Source organism: Citrus clementina, unplaced genomic scaffold (assembly GCF_000493195.1).
Source record: "Citrus clementina cultivar Clemenules unplaced genomic scaffold, Citrus_clementina_v1.0 scaffold_3, whole genome shotgun sequence".
In the NCBI taxonomy this organism is placed as follows: Eukaryota; Viridiplantae; Streptophyta; class Magnoliopsida; order Sapindales; family Rutaceae; genus Citrus; species Citrus x clementina.
Genome location: NW_006262339.1, coordinates 10,987,964 through 11,015,939, shown reverse-complemented (window position 1 = coordinate 11,015,939; position 27,976 = coordinate 10,987,964). Strand labels below are relative to the sequence as shown.

Below are 27,976 nucleotides of genomic sequence, written 5' to 3'. Positions count from 1 at the left end.
CAAATAGTTTAATTAATTTAATTTTAATCAGTTAAGTTATTATTTAGAATTCAGATTAATTTATACTTACTCGTATTTGAGACTAAAAAGCCAAATGCTATCTTAGTTAGAAAGACTCACAAAGAGGATTGGTGAAGAAATATTTAAAGATGGATAAGATGGGAATGGGAAACCCTTTATAACGTTTACCCTTTTATTGCATTATTTGTGAAGTTGTGGCTTTATTGAAAATTTTCTATTTGATTCGGGAGAATTGAGAAATGGAGAATGAGAGAAGACAAGCAACGGTGTCATTTCATTGCCCTTGCCGGTTGCCACCTTGTGCTCGTACGGCCGGCCGCACAATCTTGTATAAATTTATATTTCATTGATAAATTTTGTAAACTTGGCTCTTGAGTCTTGGCCATGTGGATGCATGATTTTAAGAGTTAAAAAGTTTTATTTTAAGCAATATTTTGCACCAATTTGTTAGTAAAAACGCAATCTAATGCTGCGAGATGAAGAATATTTAAAAATAACTTAATTGGTAGCTGTAATTGTCAATTGAAGTTGCTTTGTATTCTAATCAAATTGGACTGATCTCTTTGTCACCTTGCCTCCTTAAATGCAGCTCAAATGTCTAATATTCCGCTAGTATTGGCAGATGAAATCGCCTAAAAAATTGGGTGAGTTTTATTGAAGAGGAGATGGCATCGAAAACATAATTATTTAATTATCTGATTGAATGGGTTGTGATTAAAATTTGGAAAATGAACATGACATTGTCTCTCGAGCATCACTATTTTAAAGTGAAACTTAGTTGCACATGTTTCCATGAAAGTAGCGCATGGCCATGTCTTGTTCCTTAGTAAATTAGAATGTGGTGCGGGCTCGATTAAAAAGTAGGAAAAAAAAATATTGATAATAAATTACTAATCGCCTCCGATGTTTTGAAGAGAGATCAACATTATTGGGGTCGAAAATCTCCTACAAATAAATGTTTTCGTAATAATATTTCATGCAAACGTTGTATGTAATCTCACACTTATAGATAAGGGAGTTCAAATTATGGATAATCTAGTTAATTTGGATTAAAAATGTGCGAATTTCACTAAGTGAATCTAACCAATAATATTAAGAAATATTTATTTGTGCGCTCAAGTATTGTTTGTTTATGTCGGAGTTTTTTTTTTCTAGCTGCTTCTATGTATCCTTTTTTCTTTTTAAATAATCATCTTATTTTGATTTTTTTTAATAAAGTTATATCATTTATCACCAAAAAAAAAAAAAAAAGGGCCAAGGACTTTGAGGATAAGTTTTCATTAATGACAGTTAATGAATGACTTGTTGAATTTGAAGGAATATACAGTAATTAGTTGCGATTGATTGGATTGTCAGATTGGGATTAGGTCAAAAGATATTGTGTGAATTGGGAGATTGAGCCGCTAGCTATAATTAAGGCCTTGAATGTCGACATTGAGCCAAAAAATAATATGGAGAAGTCAGCAAATTAATTGAAATTTAGAAAAGCATTTTTAATCTTTGTATCAAAATTCAAAAGCAGTCCCCACTAAGTTTTGGGTATTTTCTCCCCAAATTTTGGTATGAGTATAAATAATTTCAAGCCAATCTTGGTAGACCATCTAGAATGTATGTTTATCTAGATTTTTAACAAATTTTAAATTGTGATATCTGTTTATTGTAACTAATTTAAAAATATATTCAAAAAATAAAAAGCAATCAATTAAAACACATATTAATAGAATAATTAAAGAAAAATAATAAAAATTAACTCAAATAGTAACTTTCGAGAGTTTCTAGAACGCAACTTATGCAAGTAGTGTAATCAATTATGTCATGCATGAGAGTAGAAACTGGGAGCATAAATTTTTTGCTGTATTATGACCAACAGCCAATTGGGAAATACAGACGACAAGGAAGAGAAAAAGAATTGTTGGTGGCATTAACTAATACTTATGTATGTGGGTGGTCAATGATCAATAATTTCATAGAATTTGTTTTGTAGCAAGTAAAGATTGAAACACAAGAATGCTTTCTTTTTAGCTGGACGGTCAATACCGGAGGCCATCAAAACGATAATTGGTAAAAAAAAAAAAATTGCCCCAGTTTTGAGATGTTTCTTTGTTTGTATGATGAATAAGCATCAATAACGGGTATCTTGAATATTTATCTTCGCAACCCAATATTTTACTACATATGCCAAAACATAATATCCTTAGTATATGATATGATATGATACGATTCAATAAGTAGGTCACGAATTATAAATATAATTCATTATGTATAAATTTTAACTATAGTAAATTTAGGGAAATTTGTAACCTACCCCCAAATAAATTGACATTTTGCACCGCGTCCTCAACAAATTTAACTTGTTGCACCACGCACCCAAAAAAATTGACATTTTGCATTACGCCCCCAATTCCGTTAATTTTTCAATTATTTCTAACTGCTCCGTCTAACTTTTGATTGAATGACAAAAATGCCCCTCTATGTAAAAAAACAAAATTTTTAGCTCATTTAATTTTTTAAGGTTTTTTTTCAATTGCAATAAAAAAACAATTCTTCTTACATGTTCATTGTCACCACTATTATTTTTCCTTTAATTTTTTAAAGATTTTTTTTTCAATTTTAATAAAAAAAATTCTTGTTACATGTACATTTGTCACCACTATTATTTTCTTTTAATTTTTTTAAAGATTTTTATTTCAATTGCAATAAAAAAATTCTTGTTACATGTACATTGTCACCACTATTATTTTTTCTTTAATTTTTTAAAGATTTTTATTTCAATTTTAATAAAAAAAATTATTGTTACATGTACATTTGTCACCACTATTATTTTCCTTTAATTTTTTTAAGATTTTTATTTTAATTGTAATAAAAAAATTTCTTGTTACATGTACATTGTCACCACTATTATTTTTCTTTTAATTTTTAAAGATTTTTATTTTAATTGCAATAAAGAGAATTCCCATTAAAATTAATTTAAGGAATAAACTTCCAATTTTACCCCTCCACCGTTAAACTTAACTGAGAAAATAACGGAATTGGGGATATGGTGCAAAATGTCAATTTTTTTGGGTGTGCAGTGCAACAAGTCAAATTTATTGGGAACCCTATGTAAAATATCAATTTATTTAGGAGTAGATTACAAATTACCCGTAAATTTATTGTCTGAGTTGTTAATTCATTGGAAGTCGAATAATAATATGATCGTCTTTTTTTTTTCCAAATTTATGATAAAATGAGAAATTTTAATTATTAGCACCAACCATTGCTTATATTAATACTCGAACAAAAGTAACTACGTGCACAAGACGTATTCATGGTCGGACCCAAGCTGAGCTTTATGTTAACGCAATATCTTCGGTGGGTCCATTTATGGCTATGCGCATCAAAATGTGAATGTGGGATCAAGCGGTTGAAAATTATTGAGATGTAATGCGATACTAAGAAGGGAGGTATGAAGCCACGTGGCAGCAGAAAGAGACAAAAGAGAGCCAACGTTTCCCATGCGAGGGAGCAACTTCAAATCAAATAAAGTAAAAAAGAGGAAACTGCCAAAGGACCATCCCCTGGTACACCGTACCTTCCCCAACCGCCGCTTACTTCTTTTTTATTAATTGTTTAATTATTAAAAAAAATTGGAAATCTATCAGATGGGCCCACCCACGCCACGATGGCACATCGCACGTGGTCACAGGGATCGGTTTTCATCGCCCCCTTCTTTTTTATCTTGGCCTCATCTTTTACCCTGTCCCATACGTGTTTGTCGTGGACCCCACACCATCACGCTGTTGAGGACCAGCAGAAAAAAGGGGCCAAAAAAATGAGAAGGAAACAAACAGGTTTGCTTGCGTGGCAGGTGTTACACGTGGCAGATGCCATGCTTGTCAGTTATAACTTATTTTATCCCTAATTAAAAAACTCAATAGTTTACAATAATAAACATGCACTGAAATCCCGGAAATACCCCTATTATTCCGCTTGAATTAAGCACTTAACCAAATTCCTTTAAATAGACCAATCAACTTAAACCCAACAAGAACAATCCAAATCTCTCACATTCTCAAAAAAAAAAAAAAATCTCTCACATTTTCCCTTTTTGAAAAAATAAAAAATTATCATTATTTTAATAATTTCTCACTTTAAGCCAAAACCAAACCCTAAATAAACCCATCATCACATCTTTGTCACCTCTATTGCATGCCATTTTGTTCATTTTCTCTCTCTCGTTCTCTCCTTCAAAACCAAAACCAAAGCCAAGAACCAGAAGAAACAAAGCAAGAAGCAAAACCAATCCAAAAGAAATAAACCCTTTCGTTTCCATAATCATGGCTGTTGAAGCCCGGCATCAATACAGTATCTTTCCTCCGCAACTCTTAGCTAACAGGTGTGTATCATCTCGTTCTGTGTCTTATAGAATTTTTTTATTTGTTTTGTGTCCGAGTGTGCATTTTACGTACTTCTCTTTCCATTTTTGCAGGGAAATAATAATGAACCCCATTGAAGCAAACTCGAATATCTACAATACCCAGATGGGAGGAACAGGAGGATACGGCCGCCTCCCATTATCGGGAACCGCCACGACGGCGGAGGCTTTTCTTCCCACCGTCGTTTACGGATCGTCCATCAACTCAGATTCATTCCCTCATCAAAAACCGCTCATCAACAAATCCGACAGCAGTCTCACTTACAACAACTACGAAAATAACAATCTCCCACTGACCCCGTCGAGAAAACGGTCGAGAGAATCTTGCAGTACCCCCACTCCCTTCTCCTTTCTCGGAAACGACATGTCGTTTCAGATCCAAGAACAACAGTTCGACATCGATCGCCTCATATCCCAACATGTAAGTAATCAAAACACAAGCAAGTTTCCATTTTTTCACGTTTCTTGATTATTTTGTACGGTTATTAATATTGGGTTCATATTATTATTATAATTCTTTTTATAGATGGAGAAAGTGAGGATGGAGGTTGAAGAGAGGAAGAAGAGGCAAGTGAGGATAATAATGGACGTAATAGAGGAAGGCGTGATGAAGAAGCTGAAGGCCAAAGAGGACGAAATTGAAAAGATTGGGAAATTGAATTGGGCTTTGGAAGAACGAGTGAAGTCCTTGTGCATAGAGAATCAAATTTGGCGAGACTTGGCTCAGTCGAACGAGGCCACCGCCAATGCTCTACGTACGAATCTAGAACAAGTTCTCGCCTCAGCCGCCGCGCAGGTCAAGGAAGGACGTGCGCCGGCGCCGGCTGCGCTGGGGTTGGAGGAAGAAGTCGTTGATGATGCAGAGTCTTGTTGCGGCAGCAGTTGGGAAGATAATGGTAATAAGAAAATTAATAATTGTGATCATAAAGATGGTGATAATGGAAGCAGTCACAGCGGTGGCAGCAGGTTGTGCAGAAATTGCAGAAAGGAAGAGTCATGTGTACTGCTGTTACCTTGCAGGCATTTGTGTTTGTGTACTGTTTGCGGGTCAAGTCTGCACACTTGCCCCGTTTGTAAATCCCCCAAGACTGTTAGCGTTCATGTAAACATGTCCTAGACAAAAAATCCAAATACCCAACAACAAAAAAAATCAAAGAAAAAAATATGTTTGTTTTCTTCATTCTTTTGTATTTAGTCTTTTAATTAATTATTGTGGAGAAATCATTCAATCAATAGACCAAAAAATAAAAAAATAAATAAATAAATAAAAAGATTTGCATTTGCACCCATAATATAATAATTATGATTGGATAAATGTGGCGTATTTTAGTAAATTTGAAGTGTGAGTTAGCGGAACTTTTGTTTGGGAGTTACGTTAGGAAAGGGGGATGCGGACGTGGGAGGCTTGGGTGGATGGCTGCCAGGGAAAGGCGTGATGTCACGCGCGTGGTGTTGAACAGCGTGTAGTCAACGACTAGGGGGGGAAAGAAAGCGACAGGTGTGAGGCAAAAGCTGACACGTAGGACGCGCGCAAATGTCGCTGTTGTTCTGCAGGAGTTGCAGCAGTAGTGCCACCCCTACTGACCTGACCCCCTCTCTCATGTCTTGGATTCAGGGATATTTATTTGTTTATATTAAAAAATTATTAAACATTACAATGGATTCATTATATTTAATACGAAAAACTCTTTGAAATTCAATTTCAGCATAATTTATTTAAGATGATACTATTAACTAATTTAGTTTCTCAATTAAATTAACCATTCAAGTCATAATAATGACGTCATATATATATATATATATATGTGTGTGCGCGCGCGCGCATTAAATACGAGAACGGGTAGTTGAAACAGAGGTAGAGGTAAAGCCAAAAGTAGGAAAAAGTCTACCCTGCCACGAACCCGTATAATGCGCATTCTTGGCGTATTTAAAACGTCGACGTTATCAATTTTACTTTTTAGTTTTATTTTTAATTATTTACAGAATTAATTCTTTTCCTTTTTTTTTTTTTTTTTATTTGGTCTCAGTTGAGAAACATCATGAGGTTAGCACGCAGGGTTGTGTTGCGATTCGCGAGGCGCGTCTTTCACACGATCTTTCTTTTGGCAATGTCGATAGGGACCGCTCATATTTTTTGCATACATCATGACACCTATTTGTTTTGTTTTTATTATTATTAACAAACAAACAAACAAACAATGGCATCTCCAGATGACGAAATAATGTTTTTTTACATCTGATGAAATAATTGTGGTTAAAAAGTAATTGTGATAAAGGACACTAGAAAAAAACAAAAATGATGAAGTTGGGTGGCGGTGAGCGTTTGTGCTTTTTTATAACCCACTGAAAACGGGCTGCCGGTGGTGGCGGTGTTACTAGACAGAGGTGAGAGTGAGACAGAGACTCAGTTGGTAGGGTAGCATTGTCCTGCTTTCGCTTTTCTCACAATTATAAATCCTGTCAGTTATCATTATCTTCTGACATTGTAAATATATTTGACCATTTATTTATTTATTTTACTGCAACCCTCCAAATCCAACGTACTGGGTAGATTCGGTTTTTTATTTTTTATTTATTTTTTATTATTAATTTTTTTGGCGTGGGCTGGGAGATGAGAGTCACTTAAGAAAAACTTACTGTGTTTTATAATGTATATTCTATTTTCAATTTAAAAAAGGAAAAAATGCCTAAGACATTTTTATTGAATAAATGTACAGATAATATAATACGAAAAAAATATAATCCAATAAGTCTCCACTTCGTAAAGTGACTAAGGACCGTTTTAGTAATGATATAATTTTTAAAATAATTATTATTAATTATGTTGTATAATTAATCAGCTGTAAAAAAAATTTATCAAATATTTAATAAAATTTATTTGTAAGTGCTATAAGTTCTAAAATAATTAATCAGCTGTAAAAAAAAGGACCATTTTATTGTATATATATAACAGTTTATAACTAAAATAAATATTTATATTAAAAATTTTATTTTTCATTTTGTTATCACAATATAATTGGTAATAATATTAATTTCTTCTAAGTTAATGATTTTATCTATTAATTAATAAGGGTAATTTAGATTTTTATAATATATATGAGATTATATTAAACATAAAATTGATTCTTAAAAGCAGATTTTAAAAAGCTACTCATTCCCTATTTTCTAAAATCTACTATAAGATAAGATAATTTTACTAAAAAATAATTCCTAAAAACTTTACCAAACATTAAAAATAACTTTTATTTTTTAAAAAAAATCACTTTTTAACCTTTTAAAAGTAATCCTAAAGTGGATCTTAAGTAATGTGTTTTTTTTTTTTTTTTTTTTTGGAAAGAAGTAATGTGTATTTAGAATTAGGGAATTTCAACAACTATTGTTAGGCAATTCGGAATGGGTCACGAATCACTGTATATGAAATGACAATGGACAACATTATTATATGTTCTGTTAGCATGTTCGCATATATATAGGAAAAAAGAAAATTGTAGATAGGTGTTATCTTTCTAATGGCTGCAACTTGCCGTATGATGAAGATTTCGTTATATTTTTTTTTATCGAGTTCAACTATGTATTGGTAGGTCAAATGATAAAAATAAAAACTAATAAAATCTGATCATTTAACTGTGCTCATTTATAGTCGTAATCATCATTTAACATTTTAGAACACGGAGATTAAGTGCCTATATTCAATTGCAAAAACACATGTAATAGTTGCTATACTTTTTCTAACAATGAAAATGTTCTAAATTAACAATGGGTAATTGAAAAATGGAAGAAAATTAAATTTTAGTTGTATAATCAATTTTCGCAATTTAGATGAAGAGAAAGATCCAAATTTTAAAATCAAATTACTGTGGAATCAAGATAAATTCCAGAACATCTTGTCTTTAGATGACTTTGTAATCAGCCATAAAATTATTACTTGCTTGTCTTATCCTCTTTCAGAAGGTACCCAAATTGTCTGCAACTTTAAATTTGTGCAGAGCAAAGCAAAGTGCCAGTTTTATAAATCAATTGGTTGATTGGAAAATATACCAAAATTAAAATAAAAATAAAAATAAAAATTAGAAGACAAGCCAGAGAATCACTTGAAGTGGCACCCACAAAAACAAATGCCAAAGTTAACAATTTAAAGAAGACAAAACCCCAAAATAAATAAATAAATAAATAAATAAACCGAATAGAAAATATGAGATTTTGTTCATAGGATTTTTAGGCAGTTTATGGGGCCCACATTAGATCATGGACCATCTGTTCCTTTATGACCGGCATGCACTCCATGACACGTGAATCTGATTCCCCAAATTCATTAAGAATCATTATTTAAATTTATTTCTATTTTTAGAATAAAATAATTTGACAAAGTTTATGATAATCATGCATATTGAATTATTTAATTAAACGTATGATGGGGGGCAAGTGAATGGACTTATACTTTCTATAAATAATATTTAAAATTAGGAGCCGATCTTGCCTAGGAATCTAATCAAAAGTTGGAGAACATTGCGCCTTGAATAAATATTTTTTAAAGAAAATTCCTTTTTTTTTTAAATAATTGATCTTTATTTTTTGTGTTTTAAAAAATTGATTGCATTGGAACATCATAATGCCCACCAGTGCATGTACTATTTTGGACCGCATCCATTGAGACGTCAAGTTAGATTTTTAGCCCTTAATTTGCCTTTTTCTCAATTTTCTAGACTTTTGGAATTTTCTTTAAAAACCAAAACAAAATAATAGGTAATTGGAATTTGTATAATCATTATTATATAAGATAATTTTGGGGAAAAAAACTTTAAACTTATGGTACAACGATTTTTCCGTAAATACCAAATAAAATGTTTTGATCATTCAAAAGAATTTAATGTTTATCTTAAAAAAAGAAGCTGTTGTTAATAAATTTATAGATAGGCAATAAAAATTTTGAGAATAGAATTCAAATTTCTAAGTTTGGATAGTAAACAGACTCATATCCAATAATTAGAACTTTCAAATTTCGACACGTAAACTCATATTTAATAGTCGAACTTCTAAAAATTTGGATAACAAATCGACCCACGAAATCATAGTATCATATGTTATGTACCTTTCGGCGAGAAGTATTGTCAGAATTTAATTAATGTTATATTTTTATTTGTTAACCACCAATTACTAAGTGATTAGATTGAAAACACAAATCATGACAAAAATCTTGATCTACTCGCAAAGATCTTGTGAATCCTGCCTGCATCATAAAGTGGTTAAGTTTATGTTTTTGTTTTTAAATGAAATTTATGTAAGCCTTTTTAAAGAAGTCGCTCCCTTAAACTGGCCTCAATAGCATTTATGCTCCATTATTGAATATCAAATTGTGAATCTACTTTATCTCACTCTTATCATCATCACTCGTTACATAAATTTGTTTGTTTTTATTTTTCTTATTTTCCTTAATTGATGTGGTTGCTTGCTTTAACTTATTCTATGTAGTTGCTAGTTTAGACTTTATTTCATATGCGGTTCACATGTAAATCATGCGACTCACACGCAATAATGTTTGGCCAATCAAATCAATTCATGAAGGCATGAATCAATTATCAATTTATCTTTTACTTTCGATTAAGAAATTGACAAATCGTTTGATTTGACAAGTCTAATCAAATGAATTTTTTTTTTTTTTTTTTTGGCCTTTTGTGTACGCATTTTTTTTGGGTTGTTTGAAAAGAATCTTGCACACAACAGCATTTGCCAATTTGGTGCAATTTAATTGCAGTACAACGATTAAATATTAGGTTATTTTCAAAAGCAAACAGTAGGTCACAATCAATTTCCATGCTTGATGCACGCCCATTAATTTCTTTTTTAACTTTAGCAAAGGGTGGCTAAAACAACTAATCTTTGCATTAAATTGTTGATTGAGAAGTGCTCTCAAAGTCCATCAAACGAAATAATTATTTCTTCAAAAAATTAATTAAATTTTCGCAATTGGGTGGTTCACCAATTAGCTTAATTTACGCTCAATCAAACACTAAAAAGAACAAAAAAATAAAATAAAATAAAACAATTGAAACAAATTGCGTCAACAAACAGCTAATTAGCTTGACTTGAAATTGCAATTTTATAATTTTCTTTTGGTAATATTCCTCCGTCTTGGTAATTCACACGTCAAACAATTTGTTATTGGAGTTGAAATAATCTCAAACAACTTATTGGATTCATCTCTGGTTTGATGATCAAAATATTATAAGTTATAGCACACCGTTTCAAGAATTTAATTCTCTTCATGTGTCATTGTATGGTTTGAGTCTTGACCCCAACTATAACAAAGCATTTGTTTTAACTAATATATAAAAATAAATAAATAATTAAATATGGGTGTTTATGTTTGTATGTATTTGAAATTTAGTTCAATCTTATCTCAAGTACTACACATTTTTTTTAACAAAGGAAAAAAAAGTGAACAATGCTTTCAAATTTATTTAAATAAAAATGCAAGAGGTGGTTGTGGATTACATCCTTAAAAGCAATAATCAATGAAGTAGTTTACACTTGTGATTATGGGTCCCGCACTACACGTCTTTAGGTTTATTCAAACTGGGATGATATAAAATTGGATAATTATTTAACTAAGTTTGATTTCAACATTTTTTCTTTAAAAAAAAATTTGTTTAAAATATGATATCTTAGGAGATTATTGGGATTGTCAAATGAGAATTAATTAGTGATTAGTTGTCAAATGGCACATATGATATCATGAGTGTTTTAGTTGAGTGGTGTGCATTGCGCATTGGAATCTCCATCTCCAACTTAATTAATAAAAATTGTCAATAATCCCCTTTACCTAAATGATCAACAATAAAACACCCTTTTTTTTAAAAAAAAAAAAAATTATTAATACCAAAGAAAAAGGCAATTAAATCCCACACACCCCCCATGACTCCCTCACAAGTAAAAGACATATCAATAAATTAATCCAATTCATTGATTCGGTCCCTTTCTTCAATAGAATCACACATCTACTTCATGCGGGTCACAATCTTTTCCCTCAACAATATTTCTTATTCCCTTATTACTATTCTTTCAATGCACCCCAATTACATATTCCACCATATATATTTTAATTAAATTCAAAACTCGAATTCATCGTCACGTATACATTACGGACCTAGCCAACAAAATGCCAACAACGAAGAAAATGACACTTGACCGATTGAACCCAAGTTGCAATATTGATGGGAAAAGCCTAATGAGGACCATGTTTTAGCTTTAAATCTTTTTTTTTTTCATAGATTCAAGATGTAAAGTAAAGAGATAGAAATGTGTCAAATAAGTTGTCCATAGACTTTATTGTTTGTTGATATTGACCATATAAATATTCCCATAATATTTCAGTTGAAGAAGTGGGGCTGCTTGAAATAAAATAATATACATAAATAAAGCAAAGAATAGAATATAGATCCAATCAAACAAGGCATGGGGGCCATGATGGGAACCCTAGCTTTCTTCTCTTGTGAAAGGGGGCACTCATTGTTTTCAGTCCATCATCATCTTAGAATTGATTTTGCTGCTTTCTCTTTTCTTTGTTTGTTTCCCAGTAGATTTCATTATTTACTCTTTAGTTTCGGACCCCACATACCAACATCATAAAAAGCCATCACCTCACTTGAGAAAATTTTATAAGATCCAAGATATATATATATATATATATATAGGTCAAATTAGAATTGAGTTGGCCCCAATGTACCATTTCAAATTTAGTATGTCAGTCACTACTTTAAATTACAAACCCTCTCAAAATTCATAGAACTTGGATTGGAATAAATTTACAACTCATATTTTCAATTCAATGGAAGATTCTACCTTACCTGGAAAAAAAAGGGGGTTTGATGGCATCAAAGTGTTATTAAATAATTAATTGATTTTAATTTTGAAGAAGCAAAATTTTGGGTTCCCATTAACCTAATTTGACTTAGAAATTGGGTTATAGTGATGGAGATGCTTCTCCCTTCTCCTACTAGGCACATTTTTATTTTCAATAGCCTATGTGAAGAAGGTAATGGGTAATATAATTTTCTTTTTATAAAAGGTATGGTGGGTCAACAAAAGAATCCACAATCTCCCTAAAGAAAAGAGGGTATAAAACAACCAACCATTCACCTAGAAATCATATCTTACACAATGAATTTTTGAATTTTTTTTTTCCTTTTTTTCCTTTATGGGTGTGTGGGAATTTCAATGACCTGCCATGAGTCATCTTTACAAGAATGGATTTGGGTGGTGGAGTAAGGCTAAAGATAAAGACATGAGTTATTGCATTTTTTGAATCCACTATCAATGGAACATTGAAAAGAGTAAATAAAGAAACACAAAAAGAGTAAAAAGCAAAGAAGTGTTTACAACTATTCTTTCTTTTTAGGTTTTGATAGATTGGTGTGCAAGTGTAAACATCAGCTTTTCCCACTAGCACAATGCCATTTCAATGGGATCTTAAGCCATTGTGGTTGCAAACCCAACTTCAACTTCCCCCCATCTTGGGTAAAATCATTATGCTTTCTTTTCTTTTTTCTCATTCAATGGTGGGCGGCACTTTGTGAGTAAAAAGTTTTTGTAATAGTTTCTTCTTCTCTACTTTAAGCACCCACTCCAAAAGCTAACCAGTCAAATCATATATTCATGTTGTTTGGTTTCTAGATATGTGGGTACCTCTATATATACATATATATATAAAACATACAAATGGATTTTCTATGTGGATGGATAGGATGTTTTGATATTAGATTGGACTAAGTGTTTACTTTGACATATTAAAAAGCGATCCCCTATTCAAATGAAATCATATCTATCATGAACAAAGATGCCAATGTGGATTTAGGTACAATGCTAGGAATAATACCTAGAATAGCATGTAATTGTAGTAACATCAAATGCTAAACTTGTAACACGTGACTAATTTACTGATATGCACTGGCATGGTAATCATATCAATTGTTAATGTGGTTTGACCTATGTATAATGTAAATAGTGAAATAAACAGACTTGAGCTTGAAGTTAATGGTGACAATACAGCGAATCAACTATTAACAGAAGACCAAATCAATGGAGGAAACATTTTGCAGTACCAGCTACATGGATGCGCATGATATTGTGCTAGAGTGGACAATTTAATTACCAAATCAATGGAGGAAACATTTTGCAGTGCCACCAATAATGGACCTCAAAATTTAGTCCCTAGGAGCAAATCATCAGTTGTATGACTATGACAATCCTAACATGACATTTATACATGCACAAAAAAAAAAAAAAACACTAGTGCAACAATGTCTTGTATATAAAATATATGGTCGATCGACCAGAAGAAACCAAATATTAATTAATTGGATTGTTAGTGGAGGAGGGATCAATGCATATCACAAGATTACATCAATTGTAATTTTTATATCTTGATCGATCAATCAATTACAATTTGGAAGGTTCATTGCAATTTTTCAAGAATGTGAAATTTGGATTACTAACTAAGCAATTGTTTGAAATGTCGAATCGGCACTGATGCTGTTGTAATAATACAACGATAATTAGTAACAATATACTACCGCTATTAATATTAAAACCTCGATTAATAAATATTTTTCTAACAAGTGGTTTGTACAAATTTCATGTACAAAAAAAAAAAAAAAAAAACCCGTATGATAATTTTATTAGTTGGTTGTATGTACAATTGATATACAGAAGATTTAAAAACCTTTATAGAAAATATCAACAACCATCACTTAAATGTTAAATGTAAATTTTTGGGCATCGCTATTCAATGCTATTTTAGTGTAACAATTATTAAAGTTGTGGTCATCTCTCTTTTTTTTTTTTTTTTTTTTTACCCATTTCTGACAAAAACAAAAACACGCATTGAAAACAAGAACAAGAAGACACAGCTTCTTGGACCCCATCATCATCACAATAATGGACCGTAGTGTGAAGCAACTCCACTTATTCAATGAATTCAATTTCTTGAGTGTTACACTGAAACTTTCCTTTCCCCTTAGAGGGGGAATCTTCCCTCCATGAGTGCTACATCCACACATCACTGAGTAATTTAATTGAAAAACCAGTGACTTAAAAAATTTCAAGTCAATAATGGAATGATGGATGGATAGTGATTGGGCATTAAAGGCCTGTCCCAATTCTGGACCCTTCATTAATAGCACAGTCTCCGTTCGTGTAAGTGGATGGGAAAATCAAGGATGTATCGGATCAGGCTACGGTGCCACTGTTGCACCTAAGGGGAATCCGGATGTATCCTAATATTGAAGCCACATTTATTATCCTCCCATTATAGCTAAGCTAAGCTAATATTTTTACTTCCCCTTTCCCCCAACCCAATTTTGAAGATACTTATTTGGACCTTGTAATTTTTTTTTTTTAATTATTGAAAAGACTCATTTTTTGTCTGCCAAGTACAAGATTGGAATTTTAAACCTCTTCGAACCGTTTGATACCCTATATATACATATATGATATATGTGTGTAAAAAAGTCACAGTTTACGGTTGATGAGACAAAATGGTCAAATCTTCGCGTATAAATCGCGTCCATAAAGCATACATGTTTGTGTCGGTACGCCTAATCCTAATAATGCTAACAACACATCTCTTTCAAGAAAGACAATTGAGTAATTCAAATAACGGCAACATGTTAATCAATAAGAGATCTCAAATGTCAAATTTGATTTTCGAGTTCCACGTTTTATATGACAAAACTTTTGCCCCTACATCAACAAGGATTCTCCAGATTTGGATTCCATAAATTTGTGAAGGCAAGGCCCATTATGAGAAGATTTGAGCCAGGCATGAGACCCAAATACTAAGAAATCAAGTTGGGCTTGCACGGAATGTTACAGCACTTCAACGATTGAACAGATTTTTTTTTTAATTATTATTATTATTTAATGAACTTAGAAAAGTTTATTGAAAAGGTCTAAAATACTCGATAATATATCGTAACCGAGTGCAAGTAGCCCGGATCGAGCCCAGAGCTATTGGACCAATGTCCATGGCAGGACAAGTGAAAAAAATTAATGGATAGAGCAAATAAAAGTGAAGTTGTGGAGATTTTCTTCTACTGTTTCATAAACATCCTCTTCATTATTAATACAACAGTCCCAGATTAATTCGCCATTTTAAAATCATGTGATAATGCACTTGAATCAGTGGTGAACATGGAGAATCAAATGGTACAGAAAATCTCATTGCATTAAGCTAAAACATGACAATTTTGCAAACGACTCAGTTTTGCAAATGACACAATTTCACCAGTCATCTATGGGAAGAAAGTTTCATCATCCAACTCAACTGATAATACATGAGAGCTAAGAGCCCTGAGCTTACAGCACACCAGCCATGCGAGCCACAAGTCTGGTTTCAAAAAATATGATGAGCGAGCATTCATCCAAGGAATTATAGTGATGTCCCTTGAATCAATCACTCAATTCGGCGTGTTATGCATATAAACACATGCATAAACCACGCCAATCAATTTCATATATTAGTGATTAGTGATTGAGAAAGGTGAAAGAAGATTAGAGAAGATAGCAGGCATTTATACAAATTTATTACTTTTGGATTATTAATGTTTAAAGTCATAACTAAAAAGAAATGCCGAAGGTTAAGACATAAAGATGGATAGAAACCAGGGGCATAAAGCTAAGACATGTCATCAGTATTCTAACAGTGCTCAATGGTGTTACTCATGAACTATTAAACCAAAACATTGTATACGAAATATTCTCAAAATACCAAATGATATCTTCAGGTTCAAATCTATGATAGAGACTTCCCATTACACGAATTGATCTCTCTTCTACCACTAAGTGCAACAAATTTATCATTATATAGCAACAAAGGACATTTATCTATCAAATTTGAACCATCGTAAGCTTCTTTAAGGAGCACAGTACTCCTAGCACCTTTATTCGTGATGTAAAAAATTCCGTGATGCTTAATCAAACAAAGCAACAATTTATGCGGTAACATATACTCCGAATGAAATGCATCCAATTGTGCAGATGTCATTCTCTTCTCCATAGTCAAACTAAGGAGCTCATGAAGCACAGCCACAACTCTTTTTCGAGCTTTTGGGTCTGCCAATTCAAATCTCCTCGCGTTCAAGTATGGAGAAGGGAATTCCATTCTCTGCCACCTCTCAAGTTGCTCGAGATAACTTGTGTTCGGTCTAAATCCAGCAGGAAAGCATATCTTAAATGCATTGGGACCAGAATAGTTACCATCTTTCGTGATCCTAACCCTCTTTTGGGCCCCAGCAGAATCCAAAACTCCTTCGCGTGCCAATCTTTCCTCTCGAGCAGTAACAGCCAGTGAGGCATCCCAATTTTGCAAGTAAAGATAAGGCTTCCCATTGGTATCTTTCACCGTAAAAAAATCATCATACTTCGGAAGAAATGCCTTCTTGAAGTCTTGAGGCAAACCCAATTCGGATTCTATGAATTCAATCTTTTCCAATGGCACCCTACAATCAACTGACATCATTAACAGCTTCCTTAGATTTTTAACCAAAATGGGTTCCATTAACTCCCTCGCCACCTCCTCTTCATCGGCAATCTTTTCAGCCTTCTGAGTGAGTGTAACAAAAGGAGGCTTCCGGTTGCTGCCACCACCAACATGGAATATTGAAGGGTACTTCTCAATGACAGCCATGAAGTTCCATTTATGAACAAACCCAACTTGCTTTTCGAGGTCACGGAGGAGGCACTTTTGCTTCTGTGATTGGATGATGGATTTGAGTTGCAGGATTAAAGATGGCTTCTTTTGTAACTCCATTACTCTGTCTAGTTCATGAACTCTACGGTATATTTTCTTCTTGGATCGCCATCCTCCTGTTGACTTTTGCTTCATTGGGACCCACATGGAACATGATTTTGGAAATGGGGTTGAAGATGAAATGTATCTTCTTCTGAACATTATGTGAGCACGTGAAATGTATCTTCACTGAGACAAATCGTCGAACAATTAGTGCGCGTGAACTGTATAATTAAATTCAATTCATTACCATACCTAGCCAAGATTCTGAATTAGATTCCATAATCACAACAATCTCTGCGTATTATTTATTTATACGTTTGGAATTGGAGGAATAGAGATAGCACGGTCACAATCTTAACTTGTTAAGGGCGGTTATGAGCACAAGCTTTTGGCATGATACGGGGACCGCCTACTGTGCAAGTAGAGTCAGTTACACAGTTGAACGATGGAAGTAAGAACTGCACGTGAACTGCACGTGAACTGCACGTGCGTCCCTCATGCATGTAATTTTATTAATATTTTGAGAAAATATTCACCCTCCTTTATTTTTTTTATTTTTTTAAAAATACATAATTTATTTTTGTTGGAATCCACCTAAATTTATATTTTATTGCACTTTTTCACTTATGTTTGGAATCCGTTAAAAAAATTAACGGAAACTTAAAAAAAATGATGAGGATCATGGAGAGTGGTTTCTCTACACAGGAACGTAATTGCACCATTGGAAATTGGTTTTTGGAGACCATTACTGCTTTATTAAACAACGAATATGTCGGTGGTGGTCAATTTTTATGATTTTTTTTTATTTTAGTATTAACTATTCTGTGTTGTTTCTTCTCCCCTTTTACTGGAATGCTTTCTCTATAGAAGTATTATCATGTTTACAATTGCTGACTTGTTTGAATGGAGATAAATACAGTGGTGGTCGTGACTTGAGTGGCAATAAGCGCACAAACAAGAATCAGTCATTTGACCAGAAGTTTCTGAAACTGAACGAGGCTCTACGTGTCAGTTGCAAGAAAGGCTATCCTGTTCGAGTTGTTCGGTAAATATGAATTCAAAAGTCTCCCCTTGTTTTATCAAATCTTTTTATTTTTTATTTCCTCGCTATAACATATATATGCAAGATTTGTGATCAAAACTATTTTCTGCATTATGCATTAATGATTGGTGATTTTACTCTCCTGAAAGGCTTAACGTAATCCATGATCATTTTGATTCTAGATGTGTACTTTATATTTTATACAGATTTCTTTTGCATCAGAAAGATACACATCATGTTGTTTCCACAAAAGTAAACAACAGGAAATATAAATTTTTGTTTGCTTGTAACCAGAAATATAACTCACAAAACTGATGCATGCTTACAATGAAAAGAAAGCTTTGGAGTTGCTTTTATAGAAAGAAAAAGGAAAAAAGGAAAAAATCGTCCTCAAATGTTGACTGCAAAATCATTCATTTTTTACTTATTACATCCTCATACCAGATATAACTTCACTTGACTATTATTTCCCTCACAATGGCCATGTAGATGGAAGAAGGTTTGTTGTTTTAAAATAGTCAAGGAGCTTGACAGCAAATATTAGTATATACATTTAAGTTAGTCTAGGTGCGTGTAAAGCATGAAATCAATAACATACACGTCATCGGAACCGTGTATAATGCTATAAATAAATTTGAGACATTTAAAATTGATGTGATCTTATCAAGAAAGATTGGTGTTAACTCTGAATGAGTTGATCTCTGCTGTGAGAAATGATGTCCATGCCGGTGCATCATTTTTCATTAAGTTGAAAATTCTAATATTTTCCATTATTTTGATGCTTAGGTCTTTCAAGGAGAAGAGATCTTCATATGCCCCAGAGAAAGGGTTGCGGTATGACGGAATCTATAGGATTGAAGAATGTTGGCGAAAAATTGGAGTCCAAGTTAATATATGTTCTCAATTATAAGGAAACTTCTCATTTGGTTGATCTTTTGCTGTGTTAAATTGCTGATATTGTTTTTCTGCATTAGGGTTTCAAAGTCTGTCGATATCTATTTGTTAGATGTGATAATGATCCTGCCCCATGGACAAGGTTTGTATTTCGTCACTTGGTTTATTTAACTATTTATTTAATATACCTCTCTTCTAACAAACTTCTGGTTACCTTGACTGCAGTGATGACCATGGAGACCATCCTAGACCATTGCCAGAACTTCCAGAGTTGAAGAATGCACTTGACATTACGAAGAGAAAGGAACGTCCATCGTGGGATTTTGATGTGAGTGCTTTAGATTTCTGTTTGATTTCACTGGTTTGGTTGCTACCATTTTTTGGAATATTATCTTTTTGTCAACCTTAGCCACTCATCAGTGAACATAAGTTGACATGAGTTCAAAATAATAGATAATGAGGAAAAATCTGATCAGACAATTTCCTGAATGGTTTAATTTCACTTCTTGTGAGCTTAAACTGTACATTTTTCTTTTTAATTGATATCTGCAACTTTTCTCAGGAGCTAGATGGCTGCTGGAAGTGGATTAAACCTCCACCCCTCAGCAGAGTTGTAGCACACACTGGGAAATCTGATGGCAAGAAGAGTATAACTGTAAGAGAAAAGCTCCTGAAAGGTTTGTTTTCTATCCCTTACCCTCATCTTCAATAATACCTATTCCTTGGATTTGACTGTCAATTTTGCCTTGTTCAAGTGTATCATGAAACTATTTTGGGTCTTAAATTTTGATAGAATTCTCAATTTGAAAGTTTGAGTTTTATCAATAAATTTCTATTGACAGAATTGGGTTGTTCAGCCATAAGAACAGGTTAATGAAATCCTTTGACTTAAAAACTTAAATTGATGAACAAAGGTAAATTTTAATACTTAACAAAACTATATACAAACATTAATGTTGTGTGTAATATGAAATTTTAAATTAAGTGCTCTATGACTATGTTTAAGTCGATACTAAGTTGGATCTCGTAATTGTCAAAAGAAGTGTATGATATTTGATAGTTTATATATGAAAACTCAATTATGTTAACTTAGGCCATGAAACGTTTAATTAATAATTTTTTATTATTATGTCGGTTGATGAACTCATGGAGAGTACCTTGAAAATTAATTTATTATTTTCATAAATTTTATATGCTGGATATATCATTATGTTTTTTGAGTTAATTAAAAAGGAGCCACAGTCATAAATCAACGAATGAATGGTGAAATCAACTAGTTTGCGCATTATCGATGTAAGTAGAATATACATACGCGTATATCAGTATTTTACATATTTTATGTTCACCAAATGAGTTTTGAAGAATTCGACATTAATAGGGCGAAGCATATTTAGAATTAAATATTTCCCTTTAAGATGTTATCGAAAATGAGATTTGTCAATATTTTGACTTAGTACACGTGTGATCAAGGGCATGAGACTTATTTAATAATGTGCAATGGCCATCCGTGCGGATCATGTGGTTGAAGTTTCTTTCGGGCGCATCATATGTAATGCCAAAAGGATGAAGTTTCAACTTTCAACCATTTCTAGAAGTTATGCATGGCCCTAGTGAATAGTGATATCAAGATATCACTCTAATTTAAAAAACTTAAAGATATGACATTTAAATAAATAAATACATAAAAAATAAGTGTTTATTTTTTTTTTATTCAAAGCAAAAATATAAAGAGGTAACAGCTGACATTTACTACTAATTAGATATTTATCAAATAAGAGAATAACCTCAAGTCCTTAATTATTTTTTAATAGTTTTGATCTACAAATATATGATATGTAATAAGACTGTAATAGGTTTACTGAGAAAAGAGCCTGCGTGCAAATTCGAATAAGCGCCCTCAGCAATAACGAGTATACCATCACAATCTCATATCATATGGTAGAATAGAATGAAGAGGAAAAAAACTCAAAAATATGATAAACTCAGTTAAGGCCATTAACGAAGAGAGACGAAAAAGCTTCCATCTGTGGCTTCTCCAAAACAACACCAACCTCAACAGCACCGCCTCCATTTCTACTCTCTACTAAATAAATAGATCCAACAGGACCAACACGATCTAAAATAATCTCCACTCTTTTCGGCTTCCCCCACCCAAAATCTGACCCGTAAACATCAAAACGGTTCGACCCGGCGACCCCAAGCAATCTTCCTGGAGCTTGTCCTCCACCCTCTTTTACATATTTCAACAAATTCAAAATCTTCTCCTCGGATCCTTCAATGACTTCCCTCTTCAGCCCTTTGACCAAATCACTTAACTTGTCAGCAACAAATGCGATCCCATTTTCCGGATCCACGACATCGCTTGCTTTTGCAGGGGTACCATGCCCACTAATAACACAGTTACCAAAATAATTAACCGGAAGAGGAGGATCCAACCGGCTCCTACAATTTGCTGCGACCCGCAGCATAACAGTTGCGTCACCTTCTACTCCCATTGCTTTAACCAGGCAAACGTAGACATAAGCACATGTGAGCACATAAGACGACAAATGAAGTTCTTTTGCTTGTCTTATGAGAACCTCATTTCCCTGTACCTTGTCCCTCAGTTTCTTTATGTCTTCGCGGGTCAATTCGAAACTCTTTCGAACCATGCTGGAATGTGCTTTCAGAGCCGGCATACTAACGAGCTTCAAGCTTCGCTTGTCGGATTGAAAAGCCAGCCAGTGGTTCGCATAAACCACGTCCAGCCCTTTCCGATCTTTGATGAGAGTCCGGTCAAAGCACGGGATTAGCTCGGTGGGTAATAATATCGAAGAATTATTAAGGTTTTGTTGTTGCATCTGAATTAGTTGTTTGCAGAAATAAGCCCAAGATCTCTCAAACATTGTTTTGCTTTTCCCGTCGATGAAAGCGTGGTGAGTCAAGACGGAGATGCAAAACCCTTGTTTCGGAAACAAAGTTATTTGTATAGCAACCACCTCAGCTTTATCGTCGGATATGGACAACTGGGGCGCCAGATGATGAAATTCAACGGCTTCGCGGTTTCCGTTATTGCCAGAGAGGTGGCTGAAGTCGGCGTCGGATTCAGCAACGGTAAATGAGACGCCGTCGTTTTGGTCAGGGAAGTAGTAAATGGCTGGCTTCGCGGAGTCCGCAGGCCACATTATGTGACCGGCGAGGGGGAGGTAATGAAGGAGAGTGAGAGAGAGAGAGTCAGCGAGCTTCGGAAGGATCACTGAGTTGAATAAATCGAAAGTTAGGTCAGTGATTTGATAGAAAAAGAGGCGTTCTGAAGGTGGAAATTTTAGCCAGAGAGTATCGAAGTAGGTGAGTGGAAGAGTGGAGGCGATGACTGAGTCGGACGACGGCGGGCTGATTTTGCTAACTGAATGTATTTTCACGCTATGTTTTTCTGCCACGACGATCACGAGGGAGAGAGAGTAAAAATATTAAGAAACAATACTGCTAAATGATACTACTAGTATCTCTGCTCTGGTCGGTCAAGTGTTTAAATAGTCTTCATCACCATGAATCCAATCGATCTCAAGTGTGAGGCATAAATTTTAAGTGGTTGCCTGTCAAATTCGGTCCACAAACATGGGTTTCAACTATCATATCCTGTGTCCCAATAATTTTATTTTTATTTTTTATTTAAAAAAGGGCTGATGCTACAAGGAAAAATTACCGTTGGATTAAGTGGAGTGGATCCAATGGCTGTGATTCAATTTAGTATTAAATAATAAAAAAATTTACAAGGAAAGGGAACCTGTAAAATCGGTAAATGAAACAAACAAAAGGTCCTGACCACTCACTCCTCACCTCGCGATCACAGCTCACCCTCACCTTACATCTCCATCTCCACTGGCTCCCGCTTCACTCACACGCCAAACGCCTCACCACTCCCTCACCTCACTCCCTCACAACACGCCTCACCACGGCCATCAACAGCGCCGCGAGTCGGTAATGATTAACGGCGGCGGCTGAAGGAGTTCCTAGGCAACGATCAACGGCGGCACAAGCACGAGCTGATCTCCTTCTTCGGCAACGATCAACGGCGGGGTTGCTGATCTTCCCTATCCTTGGTGGACTTCAACTCTGTCCCTGCCTTGTGGGTCGTTGATGATACTGATTTCATGGGCTACCAGAATTGCGGAGCCTCCAAAGACTGGTCTTGAGTTTTGGAAGACTTTGTTTCTCGTAAGTACTGTGATGGGTTTTGTTTTGTTTGTGAGAAAAGTGAGGAAATTTTGAGAAAATGATGTTTTTGGTTTTTAGGGTTTGTGCTGGTTTTGTTGATGAGTACAGGTTTATTTGGACCTGGATTTCAGAGCCCTGGAAAACGGATTTGTAAGTCAATGGCCTAAAACAGCTTTTTCTACTAATCATTTGTCATGCTGCAGGTGAAAAGTAGCTAGAGTTTTTGATCATTCATATAATTTATAGTATCTTAACTTAATACTTGATGCTTTATTTGGTTGTTGGGAAAATGTAGGTAACAGATTTTAGTTTTTCTAGAATTAAAATGGTACAAAAAGTTCACCTTTTTTTGCTTCTGTCTTGGTGAAATTTTGATTTTTGTTTACTTCATCATCTAAAGTTAAAGTGGAAGTTTGGATTTCTAATATGTGGTTAATGTGGCAAGTGATTCTCTGAGTTATTGGCGCTGTTGTAAGTTATTGGGAGTATGATTTTGAATTTTGATGTTAGAGCTGCTAAATTACGCTTAATTCTCTTCGGTTATCAGGGCTGATTCGAGTTTGTGTTGCGGGTAACAGATTCTTTTAGGGGCGAATTTGATGAAAAACGGGATGATAGAATGCAGCGTGTGCCATTCAAAATTAGTTTCCCCAACTACCAAATCTATATCAAGGGCTTATGACTAACACAAGACCAAGGTATCATCAAAGCAACTTGCTCTCAATGTCTTTTTGGTTGTTGGTGATTCTATGTTGGTTTACAGGTAATTGGTTCTCGTTTCTAATTTTAATAATCTTTTTCGTCAAATACTCAGCTTTAGAGCATTCAGTAAAGGAATTATGGGTTTGCATGCTCTTTTTGTACGATCAAAATAATTTTTCAAGGAACCTAATTTTGTTCTAACTTCAAAGTAATTTTGTCATTTTCAGCTGTTTCTTAATAAAATTGTTACTGGGTTTGTTGGTTGGATTTGACTGATTGCTGACTCTGTTGAATTTTATGTTTTTTGGTTGTCTTTTGAGTGTTTTGGTGATGGGCTGCTCTTTGAGCATGCTATTGCTTTGATCTGATGCATCTGATGTTGCTTTGTTGTCTTTTTTTTCCCTTTATAATATTTGAATTTTGGTGGTTTACTGAATTCGAAGTTTCAAGCTTTGACTTTGTTAATTATTTGTTGAATTTAGCTTATGAAGTTTTCTTCTTAGCTTCTATGGTTTGTTTTGTATGTTAATGGGTGGTGCCTAGAATTTATGTTCAAGATCTAGCTCCTAGTTTTGGGGGCCTCAAGCTGAATTGTTTCTTAATAATTTTATTATCTTTTTTTCCATATTTAATGCAAATAAATACTACTATGTGCATTTAAATTTAAACCAGTGAACTTGAAACTTGAAAAAAAAAACCTTTCAATTCTTTTTTTTTTGCTTTTTTTTTTCGCGCACGCTGGACAATCCTTGCCATTAAACAAACCCTCACAGCCACCAGCCACCACTGACATGCATGAACGTCCAATCTCTTAGCCGCAATCGCTATTCTTTGTCGACGTCGTGAAGAAATTGGGTATGATGTTGTTAATCAATCACACATGCTACCAAAAAATGCTAAGAATCAATTTTTAAAATTTCGTTAATATGATTATGAAATTGGGCTTGCTTTTGTGTGAATTTTTAGGGTTTGTTTGCTTTTGGATGAACATTAAAACTCAGATTTTGAAATTGTTTGTTCCTCATTTTGTTGAGATATATCCTGTCTTCGTTTATTTATTTGTGCATGTCTGGATAGATATGCCAACCTAATCGAATGCTTATTAAATTCAATGAAATGTGATGCATGGCCTTAAGCTTGCGATGAATAGCTTTATTCAACATATATATTTTGGAAATTAGTTTTATTTTGTTTGATAACATAATATGTGATAACACTTTAGTTTCTTGTAGCTTGAAAATCCTATACTGTTTCAGATTCTAACTTTATGGAATAATCTGTTCACTTTGCAAATGATATGCAAAAAATTTTGAATCGAATTTTTTTTTTTATAGCTTATTTTGTTAGAAGTTCTACTTGCTTTTGTCTTATTTTCCTATATTTCTGTTTTGTAATCTGAAGTCCTGAATTAAAAATAAACTCTTGAATCTAAAATATAATAAGTTATCTTGATTAGTTTGGTGTGAATGTACCGGTTGAGTTGCGAGCATGGAGAAGCACAAAGGGGGAATCACTGGTATCATATTATAAAAATGCCATCTGTATAGAACTTTCGGCGTTCACTTCATTTGTAATTTTTCCCCCTTATTTTGCTCAATTCTTTGAATTAATAAATTATTCTATAGATTCCATTTGCAGATTTTTTGAATCACGATGGGCTTTCAGAAGCAGTTGTGTTGCATGATGAGGATAAACAATTGTCAGAGGTATATTCTCTCTTTTTCTCTTAATTTTCCAGCTGTGTGATGGAGACAAATAGTAGAATAAAACTATGTTCTATATGGTCTCTAATGTTTGATAAATTGTTCTTTATTTTTAAAATCAATAGGAAAACTTGATTTAAAACTTAAAACAGAATTGGTCTGGACAAGATGCTTGTTCTCGTTGACCATTGCTCTTATTTCTGGTCCTAGTAAAGTAGGAAGTCTTTATTATTGGAGCTAATTTGGTAAAATTTGGTAGGCTTGAAGGAAATATCTATTTGTAATATTAATTCTTTGAATTTTTCAGTGCAGGTTATTGCTGATCGAGATTATGCTCCTAAAGAAGAGGTCATATGCAGCTTTGATGATTCTTTTCTTCTATTAAAATAATTTTACGATTACCCTCTGGAACTTACTTCTGTTTCTTCTATTTATATATGTGTGTTAGATGTGTATACTCAGTTTCTTGTGTTCTTTTTTCCCTGCTTGTCTGCCTTCTAGTGTTGTCTGGATATAACTGTAAACATATATGTGGCCATCTGGTTAACACGAGCCTGGAATTTTTTTTCTTTACATTGATTAATAATTTTGATGTTTAATGGCTCATTAATGGCTTTTCTTTCATCTTAAAGGTTGTCATCTGCATATCTAATCGTTGTATGCAGATAGAAATTGCTGCTTAAAAATATTTATATTTGTTATTGATTCAATAATATATATATGTTATGTCCTTGGACAGTTTGTGAAATCCCTACATAGATTGTGGGAAACAGCACGTACAAACACACTTTTCATACATGTTTCAGTGTAGAGAAAATATCCATTAAAATGTGTAAAGTCATGCTCTGGGGTTTAAACCTTTAATCGATGTCATAATTGTGAATTTCTCTTGGTGCAATTGTCCAGGTATGGATAACATATGGAAAATTCCCAAATTCAACCTTGCTATTGGATTTTGGTTTTTCCCTTCCATACAACATATACGATGAGGTTAGTTTTGAGTTTCAGTTGTGTTGGTTCTTGTTTGCAAAAGGAATGGTTATTATACAAACCAGATGGTTTTGCTTGCAAGCTATACTTATCTACCAATATTATATGGTACCTATTTATTTTATAAAGAGCAAGTGGTTCTTTGGCCCCTGTTTTTCTTAAGTACTGATTGCCTTTATCGTGCATCTTTTAGTCTCTCTTCGCATTTGCTATGCATTATTTTTTAAAAAATAATTAAATAATTTCCAGGTGTTGTTTAGCTTCTGTTATGCTGCAAAAACAACACCAGGAAATTTGCTGGCACTGTTTTACTAATGTTTGTGTAAAAAGACTTTAACTGCTGTTTTATATACATATAATTTGTATTTCAATATGATCTCCATTTTGCTTTTATTTTTTAATTTTTAAAATGGGAAGATTCCCTTGTATTTTATCTCAATTGCAATTTTGTCTAGTATTCGTTCTTGGGATTATATCTTCTTTTACTTGTTTTTAGGGTGCAGCTCTCAGTTTCAAGTACTACCAACATTGTTTCTCTTCCATGAAAGAATCTGTAGTTTTACCCAGCTATGAACTGAGTTAGCCATCGGTTATTAGCAGTTTAAGCAGTTTCTGGACAAGGAGCAAGAAGATACCAATGAGGACCTGGATTTCAGAAGCAAGTCTCTTATTTTTCTTTTATTTTGAATCATTAGCATTTTCTTTTTCTCGTTTGGTTTCAGATATTGGTGGCATTGGGCAGTGGGTTTGTTTATTGAATCATATGATGATACCAAATGTAATTGCAAATAGCAGGGTCTAAAATTTGTACGACCTTGTGATTTGTGCTATATTTTTTTACTGATGTTTGCTTAATTTTATTTTCCTTTTTGTTCTTTTTTGAGTGATCTCCATAATTAATCAAGAACTAAAATATCAAGTTTGTTAATCTTTTAATTTAATATTATTTTGAGAATTATTGGCTTCCATCTTACATTAAAATAATCCCTTAATGAAAAATCATTGTTTTAACATTAAATTTAACTTTGCATAATTTTGCAATATGTTATTGACCAGAATAAATTTTTCAAAATTAAAAATTTTTGTGAGAAGAATTACAATGTTGTATTCCATCTCTAAAAATTAACCAAAAAAATCTGTATTTTAAAGTTATAATAAATGTACTATTAAAAAAAATCTATATCTATCATAAAATTTGATTTTCATAATGTTGGAAATTAACAAGT

The 27,976-nt window shown here is 33.4% G+C and overlaps 5 protein-coding genes across 19 annotated transcripts; 3 read left to right on the top strand and 2 right to left on the bottom strand.

Annotated features, from left to right (window-relative positions):
- The first annotated feature begins 4,132 nt into the window (after nucleotides 1-4,132).
- Nucleotides 4,133-5,615, top strand: LOC18046032 (probable BOI-related E3 ubiquitin-protein ligase 3). Its single transcript, XM_006440996.2, has 3 exons — nucleotides 4,133-4,396; nucleotides 4,490-4,856; nucleotides 4,962-5,615. Exons 1-3 carry the CDS (start codon nucleotides 4,338-4,340, stop codon nucleotides 5,550-5,552), a joined length of 1,017 nt encoding a protein of 338 aa, XP_006441059.1. The 5' UTR covers nucleotides 4,133-4,337; the 3' UTR covers nucleotides 5,553-5,615.
- A 10,572-nt stretch (nucleotides 5,616-16,187) lies between these two features.
- Nucleotides 16,188-17,686, bottom strand: LOC18046031 (protein WHAT'S THIS FACTOR 1 homolog). The gene has a single exon (XM_006440995.2). It carries the CDS (start codon nucleotides 17,379-17,381, stop codon nucleotides 16,224-16,226), a length of 1,158 nt encoding a protein of 385 aa, XP_006441058.2. The 5' UTR covers nucleotides 17,382-17,686; the 3' UTR covers nucleotides 16,188-16,223.
- Nucleotides 17,687-18,013: 327 nt separating this feature from the next.
- On the top strand, nucleotides 18,014-19,929 carry LOC112099567 (E3 ubiquitin-protein ligase ORTHRUS 2-like). The gene is made up of 5 exons (XM_024186981.1): nucleotides 18,014-18,267; nucleotides 19,051-19,150; nucleotides 19,239-19,300; nucleotides 19,384-19,486; nucleotides 19,721-19,929. Exons 1-5 carry the CDS (start codon nucleotides 18,014-18,016, stop codon nucleotides 19,868-19,870), a joined length of 669 nt encoding a protein of 222 aa, XP_024042749.1. The 3' UTR covers nucleotides 19,871-19,929.
- A 974-nt stretch (nucleotides 19,930-20,903) lies between these two features.
- On the bottom strand, nucleotides 20,904-22,740 carry LOC18046030 (malonyl-CoA:anthocyanidin 5-O-glucoside-6''-O-malonyltransferase). The gene has a single exon (XM_006440994.2). The coding sequence runs from the start codon at nucleotides 22,320-22,322 to the stop codon at nucleotides 21,141-21,143; it is 1,182 nt and encodes a 393-aa protein (XP_006441057.1). The 5' UTR covers nucleotides 22,323-22,740; the 3' UTR covers nucleotides 20,904-21,140.
- An 88-nt stretch (nucleotides 22,741-22,828) lies between these two features.
- Nucleotides 22,829-27,580, top strand: LOC18046029. Of its 15 annotated transcripts, none has more exons than XR_002906356.1 (8): nucleotides 22,830-23,355; nucleotides 23,434-23,505; nucleotides 23,934-24,118; nucleotides 25,514-25,573; nucleotides 25,683-25,763; nucleotides 26,068-26,108; nucleotides 26,667-26,750; nucleotides 27,247-27,580. XR_002906356.1 is itself a non-coding variant. In XM_024187894.1 (8 exons), exons 4-8 carry the CDS (start codon nucleotides 25,546-25,548, stop codon nucleotides 27,331-27,333), a joined length of 303 nt encoding a protein of 100 aa, XP_024043662.1. In that variant the 5' UTR covers nucleotides 22,837-23,355; nucleotides 23,434-23,505; nucleotides 23,934-24,053; nucleotides 25,514-25,545; the 3' UTR covers nucleotides 27,334-27,580. The 15 variants fall into 15 exon arrangements, 10 of the variants coding, with proteins under 10 accessions (XP_024043659.1, XP_024043656.1, XP_024043657.1 ...); XM_024187894.1 differs by having other exon boundaries at nucleotides 22,837-23,355; nucleotides 23,934-24,053; nucleotides 25,696-25,763; nucleotides 26,073-26,108; XM_024187893.1 differs by having other exon boundaries at nucleotides 22,837-23,355; nucleotides 25,696-25,763; nucleotides 26,073-26,108.
- The last annotated feature ends 396 nt before the right edge of the window (nucleotides 27,581-27,976 follow it).